The 21,535-nt window shown below is 32.3% G+C and overlaps 1 protein-coding gene across 1 annotated transcript in view; it reads left to right on the forward strand.

Moving 5' to 3' along the window:
• The first annotated feature begins 12,081 nt into the window (after nt 1-12,081).
• The window catches only part of Invadolysin (leishmanolysin-like peptidase, invadolysin), a 578,826-nt gene continuing 569,372 nt past the window's right edge, over nt 12,082-21,535 (forward strand). Inside the window, exon 1 of the mRNA XM_085824701.1 lies at nt 12,082-12,257. Within this exon, the coding sequence (XP_085680827.1) occupies nt 12,114-12,257 (144 nt within the window). The 5' untranslated portion in view covers nt 12,082-12,113. The remainder of the gene's footprint in view (nt 12,258-21,535) is intronic.

Raw genomic sequence — 21,535 nt, forward strand, 5'->3', positions numbered from 1 at the left:
CATATTACAAGTCGCTCTTTTGAGACATGGAAAACGCAATTTGAATTTTGTCAATTGGCTCAGGAGAATGGGAGATATAGAACTGTTCCTTGCCTTTTTTTTTTTTCTTGCAGTGTACATTATATAATGTTTATCCACCTAATAGTATCTTATTAATTAGTAATATTAGTATTTATTTTCATCATGTTTAAAATTACTTTGACAAATTCCAGTTTCCCTTTCCAGTTCAGAATTTTCTCAGTATGAAAGTAAACGTGAGAATTGTTTTATAAATAGTTTAATAACCTGAATCGTGCATTATAAAGCAAGTTTAAATCAATTTTGAGTTGTTAGAAAATGGTGCTGTCATGCAGTGCCAAAAAGAAAAAAAAAGAGGCCATCAGAAAACTGCCATTTTTTCAAAGTTGGCAACTATGGCATGCAAATGCATTTAAGAACAGGTTCCATTTTAAAGGTTTAAAGAGTGATAATGATTAAAAAATTAGCTGAATGGGGCTTGACTACTTTAAATCAAAAAGTATGTCACTGCAGAAAGATGAACTTTGAAATTATTTATGTTATTCATAGTGAATAGAAACTGGACATATTAAAAACTTTTTCTTAAATTAAGAAGTCTGTCAAAACGTTTTTATTAATATTTATAACAAATTTTTTTTTAAAATTTCCATTTAAAGAAATCGAACTTTCACTACTTTTTATTAAATTTCATTTTTTAACAGGAATTGGATTTGCAGTGTAATCTAAAATTATTGGAAGTCATTTGCTTTTTGTTATTTGTAAGTCTCTGTGTGAAAAATTTCAGGGGAATTAGGAACATCATCCCAGTGTGATTGTAGTCAGAGGTAAATATTGATATTTGTGTGCTGATAAAAAAATTTTGAATATTAGACTTTTGTTTGTTTTCCATCTTTAACCCTTTGCGATGCACTATGCGTTAACGTCGGAATTTCAACAAAAAAAGTTGTATGTAGTCTATTGAGTCCTAAAGGAGTATATAGGTAAAATTTTGTAAAAGTTGCACTTACTGTTTTAATTCTGTGAGTGTTCCATGAGGTGGAACGCTGCACCGCCAGAGCTTTTAAAAGTGCGACTAAGTGAGCATTGCAGTGAAGCACGAAAATGAGTAGAAGCGTTTGTATAAGAATGAAAAAACTCTGTATTATGGCTGTATACATGGTTTCCTGGATATACACAATATTCTTGAATATATACGGATAAATGAGATAAATATATAATAATACAATAAATATACACAAGTCCTGTATACAAAAATATTTACAAATTTTCGGAAAGAATTAGACCTCTCTGCGCCATTTATGGAAAATTAGTAATAAAAAATTAACTACGATTAATATTAACAATAAAGAAAAATAAGCCTATAATATATACATACACAAAAAATATCTACACAATTATTGAAAATAAACGGGAATGAGACTAAAATGCGACGGCAAAAAATTCACGCAGGTCTAAGTAAAGATGAGTCAAGCTACTAATAAAATTCCCGCCTAAAAAACTACTCCCAAAAAATTCGAGATGCCAATATTAGGGCTTTCATTACACAAAACACACCTCACCCCTCAATTCTGCTTTGTTTGAATTCATCCCCCCAAAAAACAACAGAAACAGAAAACGTGAACAACAGGTGTTCTCTCCTAAGCACAGATGTTCTGATTCGTAACAGCATGAGATCGCTAAAGGCGCAGTGTTCCCGCTAATGGAATACCCGGTTTAAGTCAATGATTCTGCGCATGGTTTTTATATGAAAGAGGAAAAAAATATAGAACAAATAATTTGGAGTACAGCCAGCAAAATTATGCCTAATTTTTTTTTCCAAATAAAATTTTTTATATTATTTAAAAAATAGAGAAAATTACTTGAAAAAAAGTGGATTTTAATAACACATAATAAATGAAAATTCTGTGTCTCCTTTTGATATGCTGCTATCTACTGTTTAAAAAGAAAAGTTCAAAGTATATTATAAAGGCATTTTTATCTATTTACGGTTGAATTTAAAGGTTTCAGAAGCGATTCAATTTGGGTGTTCCATGCAGTGGAACACTGATCCACAAAGGGTTAAATAGAAAAGTGTAAAATCCATCTTCTGTTTGCAATCCTAAAAAGGCTCATGAAGTCATTTTTTGTATTAATGCAGAATACAGAATTCATATGAAATTATTATTAATATAGAATGTTGTTGTTTTTTCTAGTAGTAAATTCTGCCCACTTTGAATATCTCTATGTCCATACATTGCATCTAGGGAATCGCACCGTTTTCTTCTGTTGACCCCTTCAAAAGTTTTTTTTTTTTTTTTTTTTTTTTTCGTCTTGTCGATTCCCTTAAATTCTCTCTCTCTATATATACATTTATATTTCTTTATACTATAATACAAATAATTCTACATAAATAACTTAAATATAGCAGTTAGATGAAGAATATAAATGAATTTTCTAATTTTTTTATTAGATTTTTTTTTTTTAAATTTATTATATTATTTTTAATTTTACATGTATAAACAGGTTTTCAGAAACAAAATCACAGATTCTAGTTGCATAAAAGTTTGATTTTAATTACTGTGATGACTGCACTTGATGCATTGGCACAACTTTTTTTAATATTTGGCATCACACTGCTTAATTTTCAAATCCTATCATTTAAAAACAGTCTGTTTTGCATTCTTCATATTTTTTGTTTTCTTGGGCTTTACTTTTTTATATTTCACTTATATCCTAAAAAGTTATATATTTTAAAATATGTAATTTTTGTGTATTTCCCCCTTATGCTTAATTTATGATTTTCCCCTCCTTACTGTGTAATACATCTTTCATCAATAAACAATTATCAGTATATATATATTTGTAATAAGTGGGATTTTGATTAGGATTTTTGTAATCAGTGGGATTATACCAATTGCTAGTGCATATGGGGCTATCCACCCTTTGATCATTAATGACCCCTTTTATAATTTCATTGACCTTTAGGGAGACAGTATCGACTCCGTTGGTAACCCTTGATATGACTACTATAAGGCTTTGCCTTACGTTATGACAAATTTATCTGTTTCACATCAGTTGCGAGAAATATGATTACTACTATTTACTTGGAGCTAAACATGAACTCTACATTTTTGTAGAAATGATGTATAGGATATCTACTGATTGGAGCAATTTTATGCCCAGTGCTTATTTCTCATTCATTATATTTTCTCTTATATTGATGCACATTTTTTCTTTTAAAGCATTCAGCATGAAAAAGTCTGGTGGAATTACATCACTAATCTTCACATGTGTCCAAAAATGTTCTGTTCCAGTTCTCCAGTGAGCATCGAGCGCCAGTATGTATCAGCTGGCATATATTAGCCATTGAGCACAAAGCAAGATCGAGGTTGTTATTTTGTTTAGCTTAACGCCGAGCGGTGTGAGTGCACATGCTTTTGAGAAATACTTCAAGAAATTACGATCTTTTGTTTTGGTTACGATTGTGAAAAAGATAAAATACCCATATGGTTTTGAAAAATCGTACACAAATAACTTTCCTTCTATTTCTTTCCTTCCAGAAAGTGTGGTTTACTTTCTGTGCCTACTTCATTTGACAGGTAGGCTTAAGACTGGTATTGCAGGCATCTTAAAAAAAAAAAGAAAATTCATATTTGCCAATTATGAGATTGCAACCTATTACTCGTAAATTTAGCAGCTGGAAAAGGGGTTGATATTTGTAATTATCTTGAAAGCAGATCTAAAAGGAAGGGAAAATTGAAACAATTCCAATAGCTGCATAATACTAAAATAAGAAATTTTGAAACATGTATGTACATGCTGGCTGTCTTTAAAGAAATGTTTATCTAAAATCTTTGTTCACAAGTTAGAAAAGATATGAACTATTTCACATTCAGTTAAGAAAAATTAGGTGCAATTTGATGCAAAAGCTACTTGAAATTGATCTGCTGCCTATATAGTTTATTATATAAATGTAAATTAATCGTGTTCATTTAAAAGATTGTTATCAGTTAAGTTTTCATTTCTTGACTTAGTTTTGGTTTATTACAATAAACTCTGTTTCAGAATAATTAGTGCAATATGGTAATATTCTGAAAAGCTGTAGAGAGACGAATTAAAATTTGGTACTCTTCAGTGGAAATGTTTCTTATAATCAGGAAAGATTTATAGCTCTATAAGATCAATTTTTGTATACAAAAAACATTAAAAAAATGTCATATAAAAGTGTTACATCAATACATCCCAGCTTCTTTTGCTCTGCACCCATTTCAGCATTGCTAGGCAACCATCCCCCCCCCATAATTTCTCAAACCCAAAAAGTACATATATGTGCATTTATTTAGATGTTTTTTAATGGGTTTTATAAATTAAACAAACTAAAAAATGGAAAGTGTTGCTAAATACCAGAACTTGAATAAAAGTAGTTTTTTATATTCTTTAACTAATACTAGATACTTGACGTTTAAATAAAAGGCTGACGTATTTCCCTGAGTGTACGAATTCTGAAAGTAAGCAAAGCACATTATAGTTTTCTCAGCTACCTTTCTGAAAATTCAGGAACTTTAAGATAAACATTTCTGACAAAAATATTGTTTGAGTTAGGATGATTTGTTTCAACCAGATAGAATGTATGCAATAAAGCCACAAGTTTGCATCTTTTTAACCCAAGCCAACTCAGTTCCACCAGAGCTATCACTGCAGAATAACTTCAGGCTTGTATCTTGAAATGTGTTCCTGTATATCATCATGTTCCCTCCCTCCCCAGAAATTTAGCGCCAGGTTCCTTTTATATATATATATATAATATATATATATATTCGTGTAATTTTCCCCATCATCAATGCATTTAGAAAATGAGCTCCTCTGAATTTAAAAATGATTCGTCCACATAGTGATTGTTTTCTGTGTCTTACTAAGAATGACAAAAAGCGAAAGCCTTCGACCACGTCTGGCATGAGGAGCTCATGTGTAAACTTATTCACATGAACTTTGACAGAGAAACTATCATCCTATTGATCTTTTATCTCTAACAGAAAATTCTTCGTTTCTGACATCAGACCCATAACAGCCGGTGTCCCCCAAAGAGCAATCCTTGTCCTATACTTTACCTATTCTATGTGGCCAATTTTCCCAAAAATGACCTCAAACAAGAATACTTCCTTGGATGACAATACGGTGCTTGCTGCAAGATCAACTAATGTTAACCATGCGATAAAAAAATTGCAAGATCAAATACCTTGCATGAGAGATAGAGAACTGCAATCAGTATAACGAAATCTCGATTACTTATTATTAGACCGAAAAAAGCTCAGACTACAGCTTATTCTGTTTAACAAAATTTTTCTAATAGTGAGGACTGTCAAATACTTAGGTATTACTTTTAATACACAGTTAAAATGGAATAATCATATTCATTATTATTAAAAATAAAGCAAATAAGATTATTAATAGTCTACTTCCCCTTACTGGAAAATATTCTAGTATAGACCTTAGGAAGAAACGACTTAAGTACACCTTTATAATCCAACTTCTTTTAGTCTTTGCTTCATCTACATGGACGTCTGCTACAAAAATGATCTCAAGGTACAAAAAATTCAAAATCGTTTTCTGCACATTATATTACTGTTGCTCATTATTATGTCAGAAATCAAACACCTCATGAAGACCTCAGATTTGACAGTATTGAAACCTATCTCAATATGACAAACACAAAGTTTTATGACAAAGCACTTGACTGTGAATATTTAAATTCCTTTAATTTCTTCAATTATAAAATACTGGAAGAGGACTATGATCTGAAACCATCTGCTGCACAGTACAAAACGAATGAGTGTACCTCTGACTTATTTTGTTATGCATTTTCTTACCATTTCTCTAATTGCATAAGTTTTGTTTTTCATTGTACTTCAAGAGACGTCAAGATAGACTACAAATGTATTACAAGTACATTTGTAGTCTATCTTGACGTCTTTCTAATTTTATTGAACAATATTCTTATTTTGAACTACTGCCAGTAAATTTTAACTACACTTATCGACTTGCTTGCTTTATAGTACACACTTCAGCCCTTCTTCCATTTTGCGATGTTCCCTTTGCCTCCACGCACTGTTACTACTTTTAAGTCCTAAGTTTTTGACAGTAATATGTTATGCGTCATCATGGCCTTATTTGTCATTAATCCGGACGCTTCGCGATATTCGCGGAATATTCTGGTTCGGTTCGATTCGATTCGTAAGGAATCATTCTGAGGTTGACGCATGATTCTACTTAACTTTGCGTAAGAATTATTTTTTCCTCATTCTTCTCATGACAGCCAGGCAGCCGTCGGATAAGGGCATACCTTCGTGGTATATACTCTCGATAATGAGGATGAGGAAATGGCTAGGGCAACTGTGGCTTTACTTGATGCAAATCATACGTTGGAAGAAATAAGAATGGCGAAAAAGATTATGTATGCTACGGAGGGAGTGCAGAAAAAGAGTAGGAGTAATACGAATAAAGCCGAAAGCTTAAAACTGAAACTGAATGTCTGGAAGTTGTAAATAACACACTTCCGTATTTCCCTTTCTTACCGAAGTGAATAAAATTTACGAAATTTTTTACCGAACTGAATAAAAATTACAAAACTAAGAAAATGTGCGAAAATCAAATGGAGGTCGCCACAGCTGAACCGATAACTAATAGTAAAGAACAAAAATGGAATACCCCCTCAAAACCTTACAAGCAACCTAAGCTAACCCCTGACAGTATGGAAATTGTACAGGAAAACAGATTCAAAAATATCTTGAAACTAAGACCCACCCTTTCATATTTCTTATTCTCATTTCTTTCTTATATCTGAAGAAAGCAATGACTAGTTAACACCTGACAAAGACTTAAATAACATATGTAAAAACAATTATGAAGCTTAAATGAAGTACAGAGCCATTCACCTTTACTTCCAGACATTATAAGTCTACAAAAAAAATTGTTGATTTCTTAACATAAATTTTCATTCGTATCAACATCACAGTGAGAAACATATCAAAGAACTCATCAAAATCTACCCTCCTGTAACTCAGAAAAAGCAATTTTCAAAATCTTACTGACAGAAATCTCCCAGTTATTAAGATCAAAGAATTCGCTAAGAAAATCGAAGACTGCATTGTCAAACTCCCAATTCATTTCGCAGAATTTGCCCCTACTCAAGAAGGAAAAAACCATCCTACAAATAAAGAAAATCTTCAATTTTAATCTGCACATCGAACCACATGTCAGAAAAACCAAACGTCCGTCCTAGTGCTTTAACTAGCAGCCGTTCGGACACACGCAGAACAAATGTTTTAACGATCAACAATGTTGTAAATGTGGACTTAACCATACAAGTTCCCTTTGTGATTTAAAACCAGAAGAAAAGCCGAAATGCATTTTCTGCAAACAGGAACATGTTGGTTCTTAACGTGGTTGTCCAAAATACAAAAAAACTATTCTAAAAAACCTGCAAAACTGAAGAAAATATACAACCGCCCAGTTAAAACTACAGAAAACTTACTATCCCTGCTGAACTTCAACACGACTGAAACCTCAGTCACTAGAAGAAATAACTGCAGTGAAATGCTTCGTAAAAACTTGGTTTTCGCGGAAGAAGATGTTAACCCATTATTTTGAAGTTTCTAAAGATCGAACCATCATGTACTGTCTGCAGAAAATATTGCTTATTATTACACAATTGAAGAATATAAAATTCCCTTCTGAAATGCTTATCATAATATTTCAAGCGAAGCAACTGATCGTTTCTTTTTCGGAAACTGAAGAATAATTTCTCTTTTCTTTCCCTGAATTCATAGGAAAGCGGTAAAGCTCACGGTCGCGCTCAGTTCTTTTGCTAGTGGGTTCGGGCCTCGCTCGTGAAGGGTATTACAGTGGATGAAATACTTTTCTCTCCGCCTATACATACGCATGGCTAAAACCCATGTTGTTTTCTCTTTTTTGCCATGCCCTAGGGACTATGCTATCTGCACTGGTAAAGGGCTCTATAGGCCGTAGACCTTTTAAATAAGTAATGCGATTTACTATATGTAAGGAATGATCCTTGCACTTACTTTTCTGAGTGATGGGAAAAGCTGCTGATCTAAGCGAATTTTAAAGAGAGCAAATTGTAATAGCCAGAAGACTCGTAACGAGCACCTCCGGAATTGCGCGACTGGTAGGTTGTTTACGATCTGCCACTGTTAGTATTTATGCTTAATTAGATAAATGACGACGAAACCAGCAGTAGACGCCAAGGTGTTGGACATCCAATTCGTTATCAAAGAAAAAGGACGTCGGAGACTATCCCGCTTGTACAACAAAATCGGCGCCAGAAAATGTCTCAGCTGACAGCCTAATACAATGCAGGACCCCGGAAAGTGTTTTGGAACATGCAGTTTAGCGGACACTGTTCTATATGAAACTACGTAGCAGACGTCCCACTCACACTCTAAGTGTCATTGTCAAGTACGCCTATAGTAGGCTGGACTATTATAAGTGGAAGACAGTTGCCTGGTCGGGTGAATCACGATTTCTCTCTCATTCATCACGTTGATAGTTGTGTCAGAGTACGCCGTCTTCCCGGCGAATAGTTCCTCCTCCCTGTACAGCAGGTCATGCACAGGCTGGTAGTGGCGGTATTATGCTTTGGGGAACGTTCTCATGGGCGGCTCTGGGACCCTTAATTGTGGTAGAACAAACTATGAAAGCTGCGGACTCTCTGAACATAACTGCGGCTGAGTTGCACTCAGGGTCTGCGCCAGAGCATGTGCAACCGGTGCGGCCGCACCGGGCGGTAGAATTTTGGATTTGCGACGTTTGAACCAGACGGAAAAGATCAATCGCCGGCCCTGGTTGCATCCTTACATGGCGTCTGTCTTCCCAACTAGAAATGGAATCTTCCAGCAGGACAACGCCTCACGTCACAAAGCTCGAATTGTGTTGTAGTGGTTCGAGAAGCATAAAAATGAATTCCAATTAATGTCCTGCCTACCTAACTCGCCGGATCATAAACCGACAGGCCAAATTTGTGATGTCATGGAGCGGCAGCTCAGAGCTCAAAAACCACTATGTCGGAATACCTCGAATTTGCGTGACCGCTGCTTAGACATTTGGGACACCTGTCTTCAGTCATCTACCAAGAACTTGTGGTGTCCATTTCAAAGCGAAATCCAGCTGTTTTGAAGGCCGAAGGTCGCGCAACGCGTTATTGGGTAGGTGGTCATAATGTTTTGGCTCTTCAGTTTAGGCTTTTTTTAAAGAAATAATATTGTGACCTGTAGTTTATCCATGACTGTTTTACATTTATGTTCTTACTTTAACTGAATCCTTTGGAAATTAAATAATTCGCATAATTTTCCCGTCTTGATATTCAGACGATAAAAATAATAATAATAGTAACAATAATAAAGCAAAATCATGCAAGAAAATATTGTATTTTATCGCTTACAGTTAAATACTGTCTAACAAAAAAACAAGCATAATCTTTTCATTAGTGTTTTCTCTCTTTTGCATTATAGTATTTTCCGGTATCATAAAATGAATATTTGTAACGGAATCGATATTTTCATGTCAAGTAAAAAAGTCAAATAATTACCTTTGAAATTATAATAGGAAAGCTAATATTCCGTATGAGAAAAAGATTTCGCATAATTTCACTGTAAACCGTACTCTGTGTTTCTGGAAATTATATGCTGTACTCTTAATTTTAATACTTGGAGGGCATCCCTTATTTGAAGAGAACTTGACAATGCACAATTCAAAGTAGCCAAAATGTGACCTTAATTTGGCGTAGATGAGTGGTCTCAAATTGGAGGCTCCAGAAGCAATTTTATGCGAAGCTCTAAAATATTACATTTGTTGCAAAGATTTAAGATATCTGAAGTCCGAGTTTATATTATTTTCATTTCCATTAAAAACAATCATGGATAACTCATCAGAAAATCTATAAATGGAGCTAATAAATTTATAGTGTTATGCAAATCTTTGAATAAGATTTTATTAATTTTTACAGGTACAGATTTTATTAACTTTTATTTGTACTTGTCAAAAATTAATAAACTTGATTAAGAGATTTTGCATTAAGAATAATCAATTTATATATTTATAGCTTTTATTTCATAGCTGAAAAAAAAAAAAAAAAAAAAAAAAAAAAAAAAAAAAAAACCAAAAGAACTCAATTGATAACCATCAATCCATGATGAAGATAATATCTAGCGATTTCTCTTAAAAGCCGGAAAATAAGATATTCATATCTGAGGAAAATTTAAGTAACACCTTTGTACTTTGTTTTTCTCACGCTGGAAAGCTTATTATTTGTGTTCTACTGTATTAAGCAAAATCAGCGTTTAGAATTTCTTCGTTATTTGAAGCAAAGTTACTCGTTGACATGACTTTTTACTTAGCCTAAGTACTCCTGTGCAGTTTTAGGAAAAAGAACAAAGTTGCTGTTCAATGAAATTTCTTAATACATCATTTTTTGTACAAATTTTAATCTCATTTTCTGTCTTCTGTAGTTTATAAAAAACAAGCTAAAGTCTTTTCGATGTGCTACGCACTGCCTTCATCGTTGTTTCATAAAGATGTTAAACAGAATAAAATTTAAAATGAATTTAAAGAATCTTCAGATTTTAAAATCTTGATACCCAGTACTTATTCTGCAATTCACTGTGTCGATATCTGAGAAACTTGCTATCCAAAAGAGGCAGGCATATTTATTTGTTTATTTGAACTTCGGCAAAGTACACTAGAGATTTTTTGTCATAGAAGAAGCGTAAACTACAAAATATCTACGCAAATAGCCCATTTATAGTTGGGTTTCGAAACCAATGACTCACCAAAAGCTCACTTAGTGTTTACTATTTGTATCCATGCTGGATTACCACACAGTTCACTTATGTTATCTGCTCGAGCACTGGATGCACGTCCTACTGGGATACAGGATATCAGGAATGTTATCAATAGTAGATTATTCACTGCTAAAACTTCTGAGAGACCAAAAGCCACAATAAAGAAAAATGCTAAAAGTTCAGACAACATATCTGCTACTTTCGCGGATATGCTTAAAGTTTACAATGAAATTAAGGCACTCTTTTCAGAATTTTCCAATTTTTGATGTAATCAAAATTATCACTAGTAGATTTGATGAAATGAATCTGAAACTTGATGAAATGTTCAGTGGGGGAACTTCCGGCAGTTTCATTTAAAATATTTCTTTCCTCAATATAGTTACTTAGTGTGCTGAAGTTAGATTTCCTGTTTTGCATTTTAAATTCCTTTATGATTTTCTATTATTTTAAAATTTGTTATGATGCCCTTAAGACTCGCACTGCCTTGATATGTTTAACGTTATTTCTGTTCACATGCTTAACGTTTCGACAGCTCACCTTACATGTTTCGTTTGTAAAAAGTGCTATATGACCGCGGTAATTTTAAGCTTAGAACTTTTGCCTAAGGCTCTTCTAAATATAATCTATGGAAGCCTTAACTAGAGTACCAGAGTGTAATCACCAGATCACCAGTCTTCGAAAGTATTGTAAAATTTATAATTATTCGCATTCCAGAGAGTAGTTATAAGTTTGCGAAAACTCATTTTTATGCCAGATATCGAAAGTTTTGAATTAATTTTGTTAAATGCATTTAGATTCCATTATGAATTACTCGACATGTCTAGATATTAAAAATGTATCAGCATTTGTTACAATAGTATTTTTATGGAAACAGTCAACTGATATTAAAGCAGCGCCATCAGGAACTATTTTCAAGCAACTATTACACAACCATCAGAGTAAATTGATTAACAATTTTTCAGAACCGTATAAATTACTATATTTATGTAATTTTAGTCATATAATTTCACTGAGGTATTTTGATTTTAATTCTCTTTTAAAAAATATTATTATATAATGCTACTTTTATTTCAGAAATATATTTATCGTTATATTTGCATTTCTTTACCCATTTTAAAAGTCAACTGAATATTTTATGTTGATTAAATTAATTTTTATTTTTATGTCGTTATTTTTTACCGTTGGTGTGTGCAGTGGATGTTTCGTTTCGGCGATTTCATTCAGGCGTCTGCTACTGCTCTCACTAGAGCGCGCAGAGTAATGTGTCTTGTCAAAATGGTGGCTCGTGTTAAGTGGAAGCTGCTAGATGTGTCTCTGTTGATAAATTTATCTATGTTATTTTTATTTGTCCAGTGTTATAAGCATCCAAAAATTTGTACTCATAAGCACCCGGAACCTGACGAGGTAAGCTGTTTTTTTATTTGTATAGTTTTTTGGTAAAGTGAAAGCACGTTGTTTACATTGCTACTTCGGTGTCTTCCACATTGTCGTATTTATTGACTTGTCAAGTACGGTGGTAAACAGAAGTTTACTGCGGTATCATAGAGCAAATGAACAATAATTTTCTTGCCCGTTAATTACTGAATTCGCGCTCAAGATCGAAATATTTTTGAGCAAATATATTGCTGGATTTTGTTTATATCTTTTTAATTTATAATATTCTAAAAATAAAATTTGTTTTATTTAAAAGAATATTAGCAGTTTTATAATTCGCAAAAATATATGCTTGCTTCTTTCTATGTAGTGATATCTAATTATATTATATATTTTCTGTTTGAGGAAAAGGAAATAGTTCTTTTAAATTAAATTTGCTTTTGTAAGTTATTTGTAGTTTCATTAGATTCTTCTATTTGAGTGACTGGTAGATCAGGGAGTAAATTTTTATTATATATCTAATTAGTTTGTACATGACTTGTTTTTCCTAGAAACATATATATGTCTAACATAGCATCATAAAAGCCATTTCTTTTGGCGAAGCAGGTATGCTATATAAATTTGTATGAAAACTTCGTATAGAAATCTAGAATTAAGTAACTGAACTTTGTGATATTCTATTCACAAAGTTCAGTGTCTATTCTTTTTAGATAATTTCTTTATATTTGGTTAGCATTTAAGTTCTAGTAAAAAATTCCAAAAATTTAAAACTAAGGTAATTTTGTAAAAAATATTTTTCTTTATTTCTCATCGGAATTTTGATAGTAAATTTCAGATTATTTTGATGCCATTCCATTTAGATGAAGCCATGTATGTATATTTCGTTATTAAATGTGCTCTTCAGTAGCCACTCATCACTGATAGATAGAAATGCATGTGATTTTCCGGATATGTACCCAGTTTCACTTATAAAGTTATTTTTGCATGCAATGGTGATAGCGCTCTAGTGTTTAGCTATAAAGAATTATATCCCTATTTGCATTATTATTTGATTTTAATCTGTTAGGTCTGTAGTGTGTTTTATCAATAAATTTCTTGAGTAAGTCTTTGTTGAAATATGCTTAATTTATAATTTTTTTGTAATAACTAAGCATTTAAGTTTTTAGTTTAAATATATACTAACTTGTTTTAAGTATTGTATTTTTATACATTTTAAATGGAGACATAGATACATTGGTAACTTTTATGATAATGCTTAATAATTGTTTAGGGAAAAAAAATTTTTTTTTTTTGGATGCCAGAATCACATTATATAGAGCCTCGATACTTTGCATATAGATCAGGAATTCATAACCTTTTTCTTCGATTGATCAAATCCTTTAAAAAAAATGGTTTTCTTGTATTTTTTGCTGTGACATTTAACATACAACGTAATGGTATAAATAACTGTACATACATAGTTTTAAAGCTAACAATCAGTCTGAGAATATGAACAAAAGATATTTAAAAGAAGGGTTTATTAGACTTTTATTATTTTTTGTATTATTATTATTTTTAATTTTACAAAAATGATCTTGTTCAGGAATATTCAACCAGTTTGTGTTCTATAGTAAATTATCGACTTGACTGAGGCTGTTTCCGCTGAGTAAGAAAAGGGAAAAGTCAGTAATGTTAGTCCGTTAACAACTTTTATTTGGGGACATTTCTGTCGAAGGCCCTTTTTTAATTCCAAACCATAGCATACCTGTGTATTTTGAATGAGACTTAATATATTTTTATGGTGAAGATTTATATCAATAAAAAATTAATTATCAATTTTATCAATAAATTTTTTGCAATCAACAAATCTTAATTATGATAATCATTTGCCAGTGCATATTTGTCTATTGATCCCTGTTTGATCCTCTGATCATCATAGTTGTCATTTTAAAATTTCATTAACCTTCGGGAGGTCCATACCAACCTCATTGGAATCCCTCATATAGATTGATAATTTTTTTTTTTTTTTTTCTGTCTGTATAAATGTTTTGATAACACTTGGCTAAGGTCATTAATCTTTAAGCTCTGCAGTATGTTGATTTATTTCATTTGGCTTAATATGATATCCAGCAAATCAAGTTAGTTATTTAAATTAATTATATAGGAAATTTTTATTTTTCTTCTCGCTTTGTGACTCGAACTCCCTTCAGTTCATTTTCATTTTATGTATAATGTCTTCTGTTTCACACAAATTGTATGTAGAATATGTTACATTTATCTGTTATATCAGCATTGAACTTAGATCTCTCACTGAAATAGAAATAATTTAGCTATTGAATTAACATGGAGAATTTTTTTATTGAAGTATTTTTTCTCTGTGCCATTTAGTTGCATCCATTGCAAACTAATAATAGGATATTGCATAAAATAGCTCAAATCAAGTATCTTGATATCATATTATTTATTATTTTGAAACTAACGTTTCACTACACAGAAAGCCTGTTTCACCCAAAAATAATGATTGGCAGCTATTTAAAAAATTTAGTATTTAATTAGTAGCTCTCTGTTACCTGTTAGTCTCTGTTATCTATCTGTGTAAAGTTTAGATAGTACACAAGCCATTTACTGAAGGACAAGGAAAAGTATAAGAAGCTCCAAAAATGTAAGACCATGTAAATTCTAAAGGGTTAGGAATTTAATAATTTTTATTATAAATCATTGTAAAAGTTTGTGGTCTTTATTTTGAAGCTTGTAGTAGTTTCCAACATCATAGATCCAAGTTCTCCTGCCTCTAATGAGCTTTTGCATTTTTAAACATCACTTGTTGGTATGATAAATTTGATATTCTTCTGTTATTAAGAACCGATTTGTAAATGTATGTGTATCTGCATGCGTCTATGTATGTATATATGTACATACATACGGATGTACATATGTACATGCATAAACATATTATATTTATTTATATCAGTGGTTCCCAACCTTTTTTTTGTCCCATGCCCCCCTTTTACCATTGTTAGAACATCATCCCCCTCCTTTCCAAAACCTGAAGAATACACATATGCATTTATTTTTTAACATGTTTTATAAATTTAACAATCCAAGTATTCAAGATGTTGGTAAATACCAAAATTGGAATATATAAGCAGTTTTTTTATATTAATATACTAAATCTAAATAGTTTCAGGGAAGGGAGAATGTGGTATGAAATTTATGCCTAGGGGGAATTCACCCCCCACCCCAGAGGAGTACCCCTGGTTCATATTGCAAGCCTATGAGATTCTGAGTTTGGTTTGCCATGTTGAAATATAAATATTTAAACTGCAAAAAGTTTTTTCTTGAACATTTCATGCAGTTTTCTTTCATTTTTGAAAGTTGCTGAATCTTGAAAAAATCTTTTAAGACACAATAGTGTCCCAATGGAAGATGGAAAACATTTAAATAACAAAAGAAAAAAAGTCTGAAAGCTTTCAAAATTTATATTATGCCCAAAAGCAATTTTTTTTTAACATTTTGTGTATTACCTTTATTTATTAAATATCATGTTCTTTGCATCCAAACCACATAAAATTCAAATCAATAGCAATATAAAAAAATATTTAAAAACAGCAAAACAGCATATCTTTAGAATTTCTGATACACAATCTCAATCACTGGAGGTAAAAGTGCTTTTTTCCATACAGTGTTGCCATTGCTCGCTTTGAAATCGAGAAATATTAAATTCAAGATATGTAAAAATTCCAGATAATAGAGCATATAAAAAATGCAATTCATAGTAGAATTTTCAATGAATGTAAGAAAAAATTTCAAGTCTAAAATTCTAAAAAAAAAGGCATTTTGCTTGTTATCAGTTTGAATATCAAACACTTACGTTTAAATTATGTGAGATTTCGAAAGAGAAAAGGGCAATTCAGATGTAAATGATGAAGTAAAACACATTCAGTTACAAAACTCTGTCAATCATGAAAATTGGTAGAGATCTTGATAAATTGAATGCCAGTCATTTTGGCAAAAGTCTGAAGGAACAGATTGCTCTTTATTTAGTTTTTCAACATATACAAGTTACAGACATAGCATATAAAAAAAATTGCTTAATTTTTCACACTGCTGAACTAGTGTTTATACATTGTGATATATGTCTTACTTTTCTTGATGCCAGGATGCCATAAAGTAGAAAATATTCTAGTGCGTGCTATGCTGTCGAAGACAAATCTTAAATTTTGTCTCTCTTTTTTTTTTTTTTTTTCTCTTTTTCAAAATGCTGTTGTAACACAGATAAATAGAAATGATACCATTTTATACAAAACTTAAACTGATCTATCGAGAATTAATCAGGTTCACATAAAGGGAAAACGTTATGTCAGATGTATCGTTTATACATTATTGGTGCTAAACTGCACTGTTTTGTGACAGGTTTCCAAATCATAGTCTTATTGTCAAGTTGGCTACTGTTACACCATGAAGGCATGCAGAAAGGAGAAGGAAAATCCCTTATATAGCTCTTTAAAAGCGGGGGGCTGTAGCGGGGGTTAGGTTATTTTGATGCTGGAGACGTAAAAAATGAGCAATGCGCTAACCAGGACTCGAACCTGGACCTCTCAAATACATTCGAGTGTGCTACCGTTACACCACAAAAGCATGCAGAAAGGCGGGAGAAAATATAATTCATCATAGCAAATTCCATGCAACTTCTCTTTACATGTGCTAACAAGTTATGGTTGTAGCTAGGATTTAATTCTCCATTGGGGGGCTGTGACTGGACAGTATCTGGAATTTTAGAATTTTCAGGAGCACGTTAAAGGGGATTTAAATGTTAGTTAAATCTAAAACCAAAGCACTTTTTTATTTTATTTTAATATGCTACTTTACATATTTTTTCCTACTTTAAATACTTGAAATGCAATGAATTGAAAACAGAGCTAAACTGCCGAGACATTCTTTATTTGTGCTATTTCTTAAATAGACTTCTATTTTTTCCTAAAAGCCGAAAATTCCTCTCAGATGTCACAGTACAAATTGGTAATAAATCAGTAAGAAAGTTTGAATATTGCTAAAATGATTTACATTGCAATTTGCTAATACCTGAATTGCAGTTTTGGGTTTGTCTTGTTTGCTTTGCTAGTTTTAAAAATTTGACCAATATTTGTTCACTTGCCAATAATGAAAGATTTATTATACCTCCAGAATACTTACTATTATGCAGATAATGCAGAACAGACAGTAAATGTATGTTGAAAAAAAAATGTTGATGCATATTTAACACACATCTAAAACCAATGTTTTAATAACTGTATTTTATTTAGAATTTGAAACTTCAGTTTCCGTGGGGGTGAGCTGCATCCCTTAAATACAGCCATGTTATAAATAACTTAAAATTTGTTCACTTTTGCATCACCATCATCATTAATCATAGCATAATTATCATTAATCATAGCATAATTCATGAATTATAGCATAATTCTGATAACAGTCATAATAATCATAATAAGGTATCAAAGAAATACCATCAAAAAGAGAAATGATCAAATGTATACCATAAAATAAAGAAATATGATTTAACATTTTAAAAGGTGTGGAAATTTTTAAAGATGCTATAGCTCAGGAATAAGATAAGTAGCATATTTACAATTTTATATTGCTGCTAATTTACACTGTCATCTTCAGAATCTTAGGATTATGCCAAAACAAAGTAATAAAATGAACAAAATAAATCAACATTATTTTTGTCCTGGAATAAAATGAGGTTTTGAGCATGAAGTATTTTTTAAGTGTGTTATGAATTCTGAATAGTCTTTTGAAAACTTGCTAATATTTATTACTTCCTTGTTCGAAGTAAAGGAAGTATTGTAATCGCAAAAAAAAATTCGGGTATCATATTTCGACAAAATATCCGTTTTGATCGCTCTCAAATCCATTTGAACAATTTTTTTACATGTACGTACCTTATCTTGAGGTGATCCTCACAAATTCCCTCACATACTACCCACACATTCATTCTATTATTCAGAAGTTTCGGGTGCGTAAAGCAAGACTGTACCCACTAATTGGTCGAAACGACATTCTGTCTGTTGATAAGAAATTACTCATAAGTGACGCCATCTTGTGGCCCATGGTGTGTTATGCTTGTCTGGTCTGAGCATACCCATGTAAATCTTAAGGAAAAGGTTACAAACTGCCTAGAACGGTGTTCTGAGGCAAATTACGTATGCACCATGGTACATTCATTAGTAATAACACCACTCATGAGGAGCTTGGCATTGTAATGCCCAGAAACATTTAGTACCATCTTGCTAAAAGTTTTCATTGTGGTATGAGAAATAGTAATAACACTGAACTGCGGATTTAGAGTTATGATTATAATGATATGCAAATCATAAGACGGCCTATGGCTATTCTCAGATTCTATTCCTAGAATTATTATGGAAGATTAATGTATTACTGTTTTGCTTTCTTTTCCTACTTGTGTTGAATGTTTGTGTATTTTTAGATGTAATTTTTATTTTACCTTTCCACTGTTGGTATGACTACCTGCTCACCATTGCTCACTGTACCAGCTCGACGTCTTTCTGATGCTCCTCATTTATCTATTTTCTAGTACAAATTTTATTACTTTTTATATTATCAGAAAGAAAAAATATTAATGTAAATTTTTATATATATAATTTTATTGTAATCGATCTTAGTTGAGTTAGTTGAGGTATTCTTTCGAAGCTTTGTATTTTTTGACTCTGGGGTAGGACCCGCGAGGTACCCAAGTATCGGGTCCACAAGATGACGCTTAATCTGTATGTACCATCATGATAAAGGACTCTTTTTCTCCCAAATCGATTTAAAATGGAATCAGAAGAGATTTTTTTGTGACGTCTGTACGTACGTATATATGTATCTGGCATAGCTCAAAAACAAGTTGCCTCAGAACGTTGAAATTTTGCATATGGGTTGGTTTGGTTTATATGATTATGGCAAACCTCAAGGGCTATCTGCCTAAGAGGAGGAATGCCTGTGTGGAGGACGTTCTAAGGAAAACTGGCTCATATACGCATGCTTTGCATATAAGACTGCTATAACATGTAGTTGCACACCTCTTTTTTGGTTGCAGTCGGCAGCACCAAATATACATCTCTCTCTCTCTCTCTCTATATATATATATATATACCTACTGTGTTATCCGGCTTCCTGAGATAAATTTTTTTTATTCTTATATATTGGTAAATTGTGCATTTTGTGCTTTAAAAGTGATTGAATTAAATGTTGTTCTTGTATTCTGGTTAAGGTTTCTATTCCTTTAGTTAATCTGCATGCAATAGTTGTAGAATTATCAACAGTTTAAATGTTGTTTAGATTTGTTTACATTTGAAACTCTTAGTTCTTGAAACTAGTTACAATCAATCCCTTGTTGAAAAGTCGGAAATACCAATTTTTTACCTTTTCGATTCCTTTTGCATATAAATAAATAAATAAAATAAATTATTCACATCTTTGCTCAATTGGAAAAAGAATAATATAAAAGTTGAGAAAAGAAAAAAAAACTCCACACGTGGAGTCAAACCCACGATCATCGAATTACTGGTCCAAGCTCTTACCACTACGCCAACCGCTGCTTGGCAAGCGTGCTAATGTAAATGGCTTATATAGTGAGAGAGCAGTGCCAACATTTGTATTTTTTATATGCTTCGCCATCTGGAGTTACCACTTCGGGTACTTTCATTTCTAGCCAAGCTTTGCATGTACTATAAATTTGAGCGAAATTGGCGATGACGAGGAGTGAATGCCCCCTTGTAAGTAAACAACTGAAATGAGATGTTTTAATCCGGCTTTTATAAGCTTTTTCATCAAGCACGAGAACATTCTGGTATCTTCTCGATTTTTCTGAATAGAAAAGAGGTACAATTATGAGATATCTATTTATTAAATGCCTGTGTTCCTGTAGTTTTACTTTTTCAACGTAGCTTTCTCTTAAAACTCGTCACGTGCAGCATTGCATGGGGAAATGAAATAATTTTAATTACAATTCTATTAAAAATAGCAAACTAAATACAAAATCCGTAACAATATCATGTTCTACATGCTCAAACCATAAAATTCAGTTCAACAGCAATATCGCAAAATAATTTTAAAAATGAGCATATTTTTAGAATTTCCGATGCAGAGTCTCGCACGCTGGAGATAATTTTTCCTTTTTCCCCATGCAGTGTTGCCATTGGTCATTTTGAAATTGCTTAGTTTGTTAATGAAAAATTCGTTGACTTGTTACAAAATATGAAATCGATAATAAAACAAATTTCAAATTCAAATTAGGGCTTCCACATGCCCATATTCTATGAAAGATTACGTTATTCAAATTTTGATGGCTCTAGGTACCACTGTTTTATCACAGTGCGAGAAACATACATACATTTATGCAGATTCTTCATTATTTAATGTCAATGAATATAATACAGGGCGGTAATATTTGGTGGCAATAATTTGAAAAGTGAAACGCCGCTTGTAGTGAAATACCGCAAAATGCCAAAACGAAATTAATATCCCTTCTGGGCTAACGCCTTTTGAGTAAAAAAAACCTGTTAGAAAAATAAAGTAAAACCCTACAATTTTCCCCACCAAAATTTAAATATTCAAAATACAAAGTTTCGAAATGACTTTGTTGCAGCTTAAATTCTAACCTTAAAATTCTCACTCTACATTCCAAATTAAAAATTTTAAGTTTTAAACTCCCAACTTGGAAAACTCTGATTTTCAGATTCTTATCTTAAGATTCAAGCTTGAGATCTTTTCTGGATCATATATCATTTTCATGAAAGATCTTCGACTCTTTCCAATATATCAATTCTATTCAAGATTCTATTCAAGTGCTTTTTTACTCACATTTCTAAAAAGCATTTTTAACTTTTCATAACATTTACTTGCCTTCCATACAATTTTCATTCACTCATAAATTTAATTTAATTCTCTCAACACCTTCCAGAAGCTTCTTCTGTAAATTTTTTTAGCATGTTTCTGAAATGTGGTGTCACAACGACTACCTGGTTTGGTTTATTTAATTATAGCAAAGTACACTAGGGCTATCTGCTTAAAGGGAGGGTTGCCTTCGTGGAGGACTTTCTAAGGGAAACTGGCTCGTATACACGTTACACATGGGGAAAACCACAAAAACGCCCATGCAGCCAGCCCGTTCGTCAGATTCGAACTTCGGACCGAACTACCGGTGTTCAGCGACTTTACCGCTTGGCCACTGGTGGGCCTGACTACCACCTGGAGATCTTCTTAAATGTTAACTGCCCACCAGCAGCCGAGCGGTAAAGACGCTGAACACTGGTAGGTTCGAATCC

This window comes from Stegodyphus dumicola, chromosome 10 (assembly GCF_044657685.1).
Source record: "Stegodyphus dumicola isolate Sdum_Otavi_A_Nest chromosome 10, ASM4465768v1".
Lineage (NCBI taxonomy): Eukaryota > Metazoa > Arthropoda > Arachnida > Araneae > Eresidae > Stegodyphus > Stegodyphus dumicola.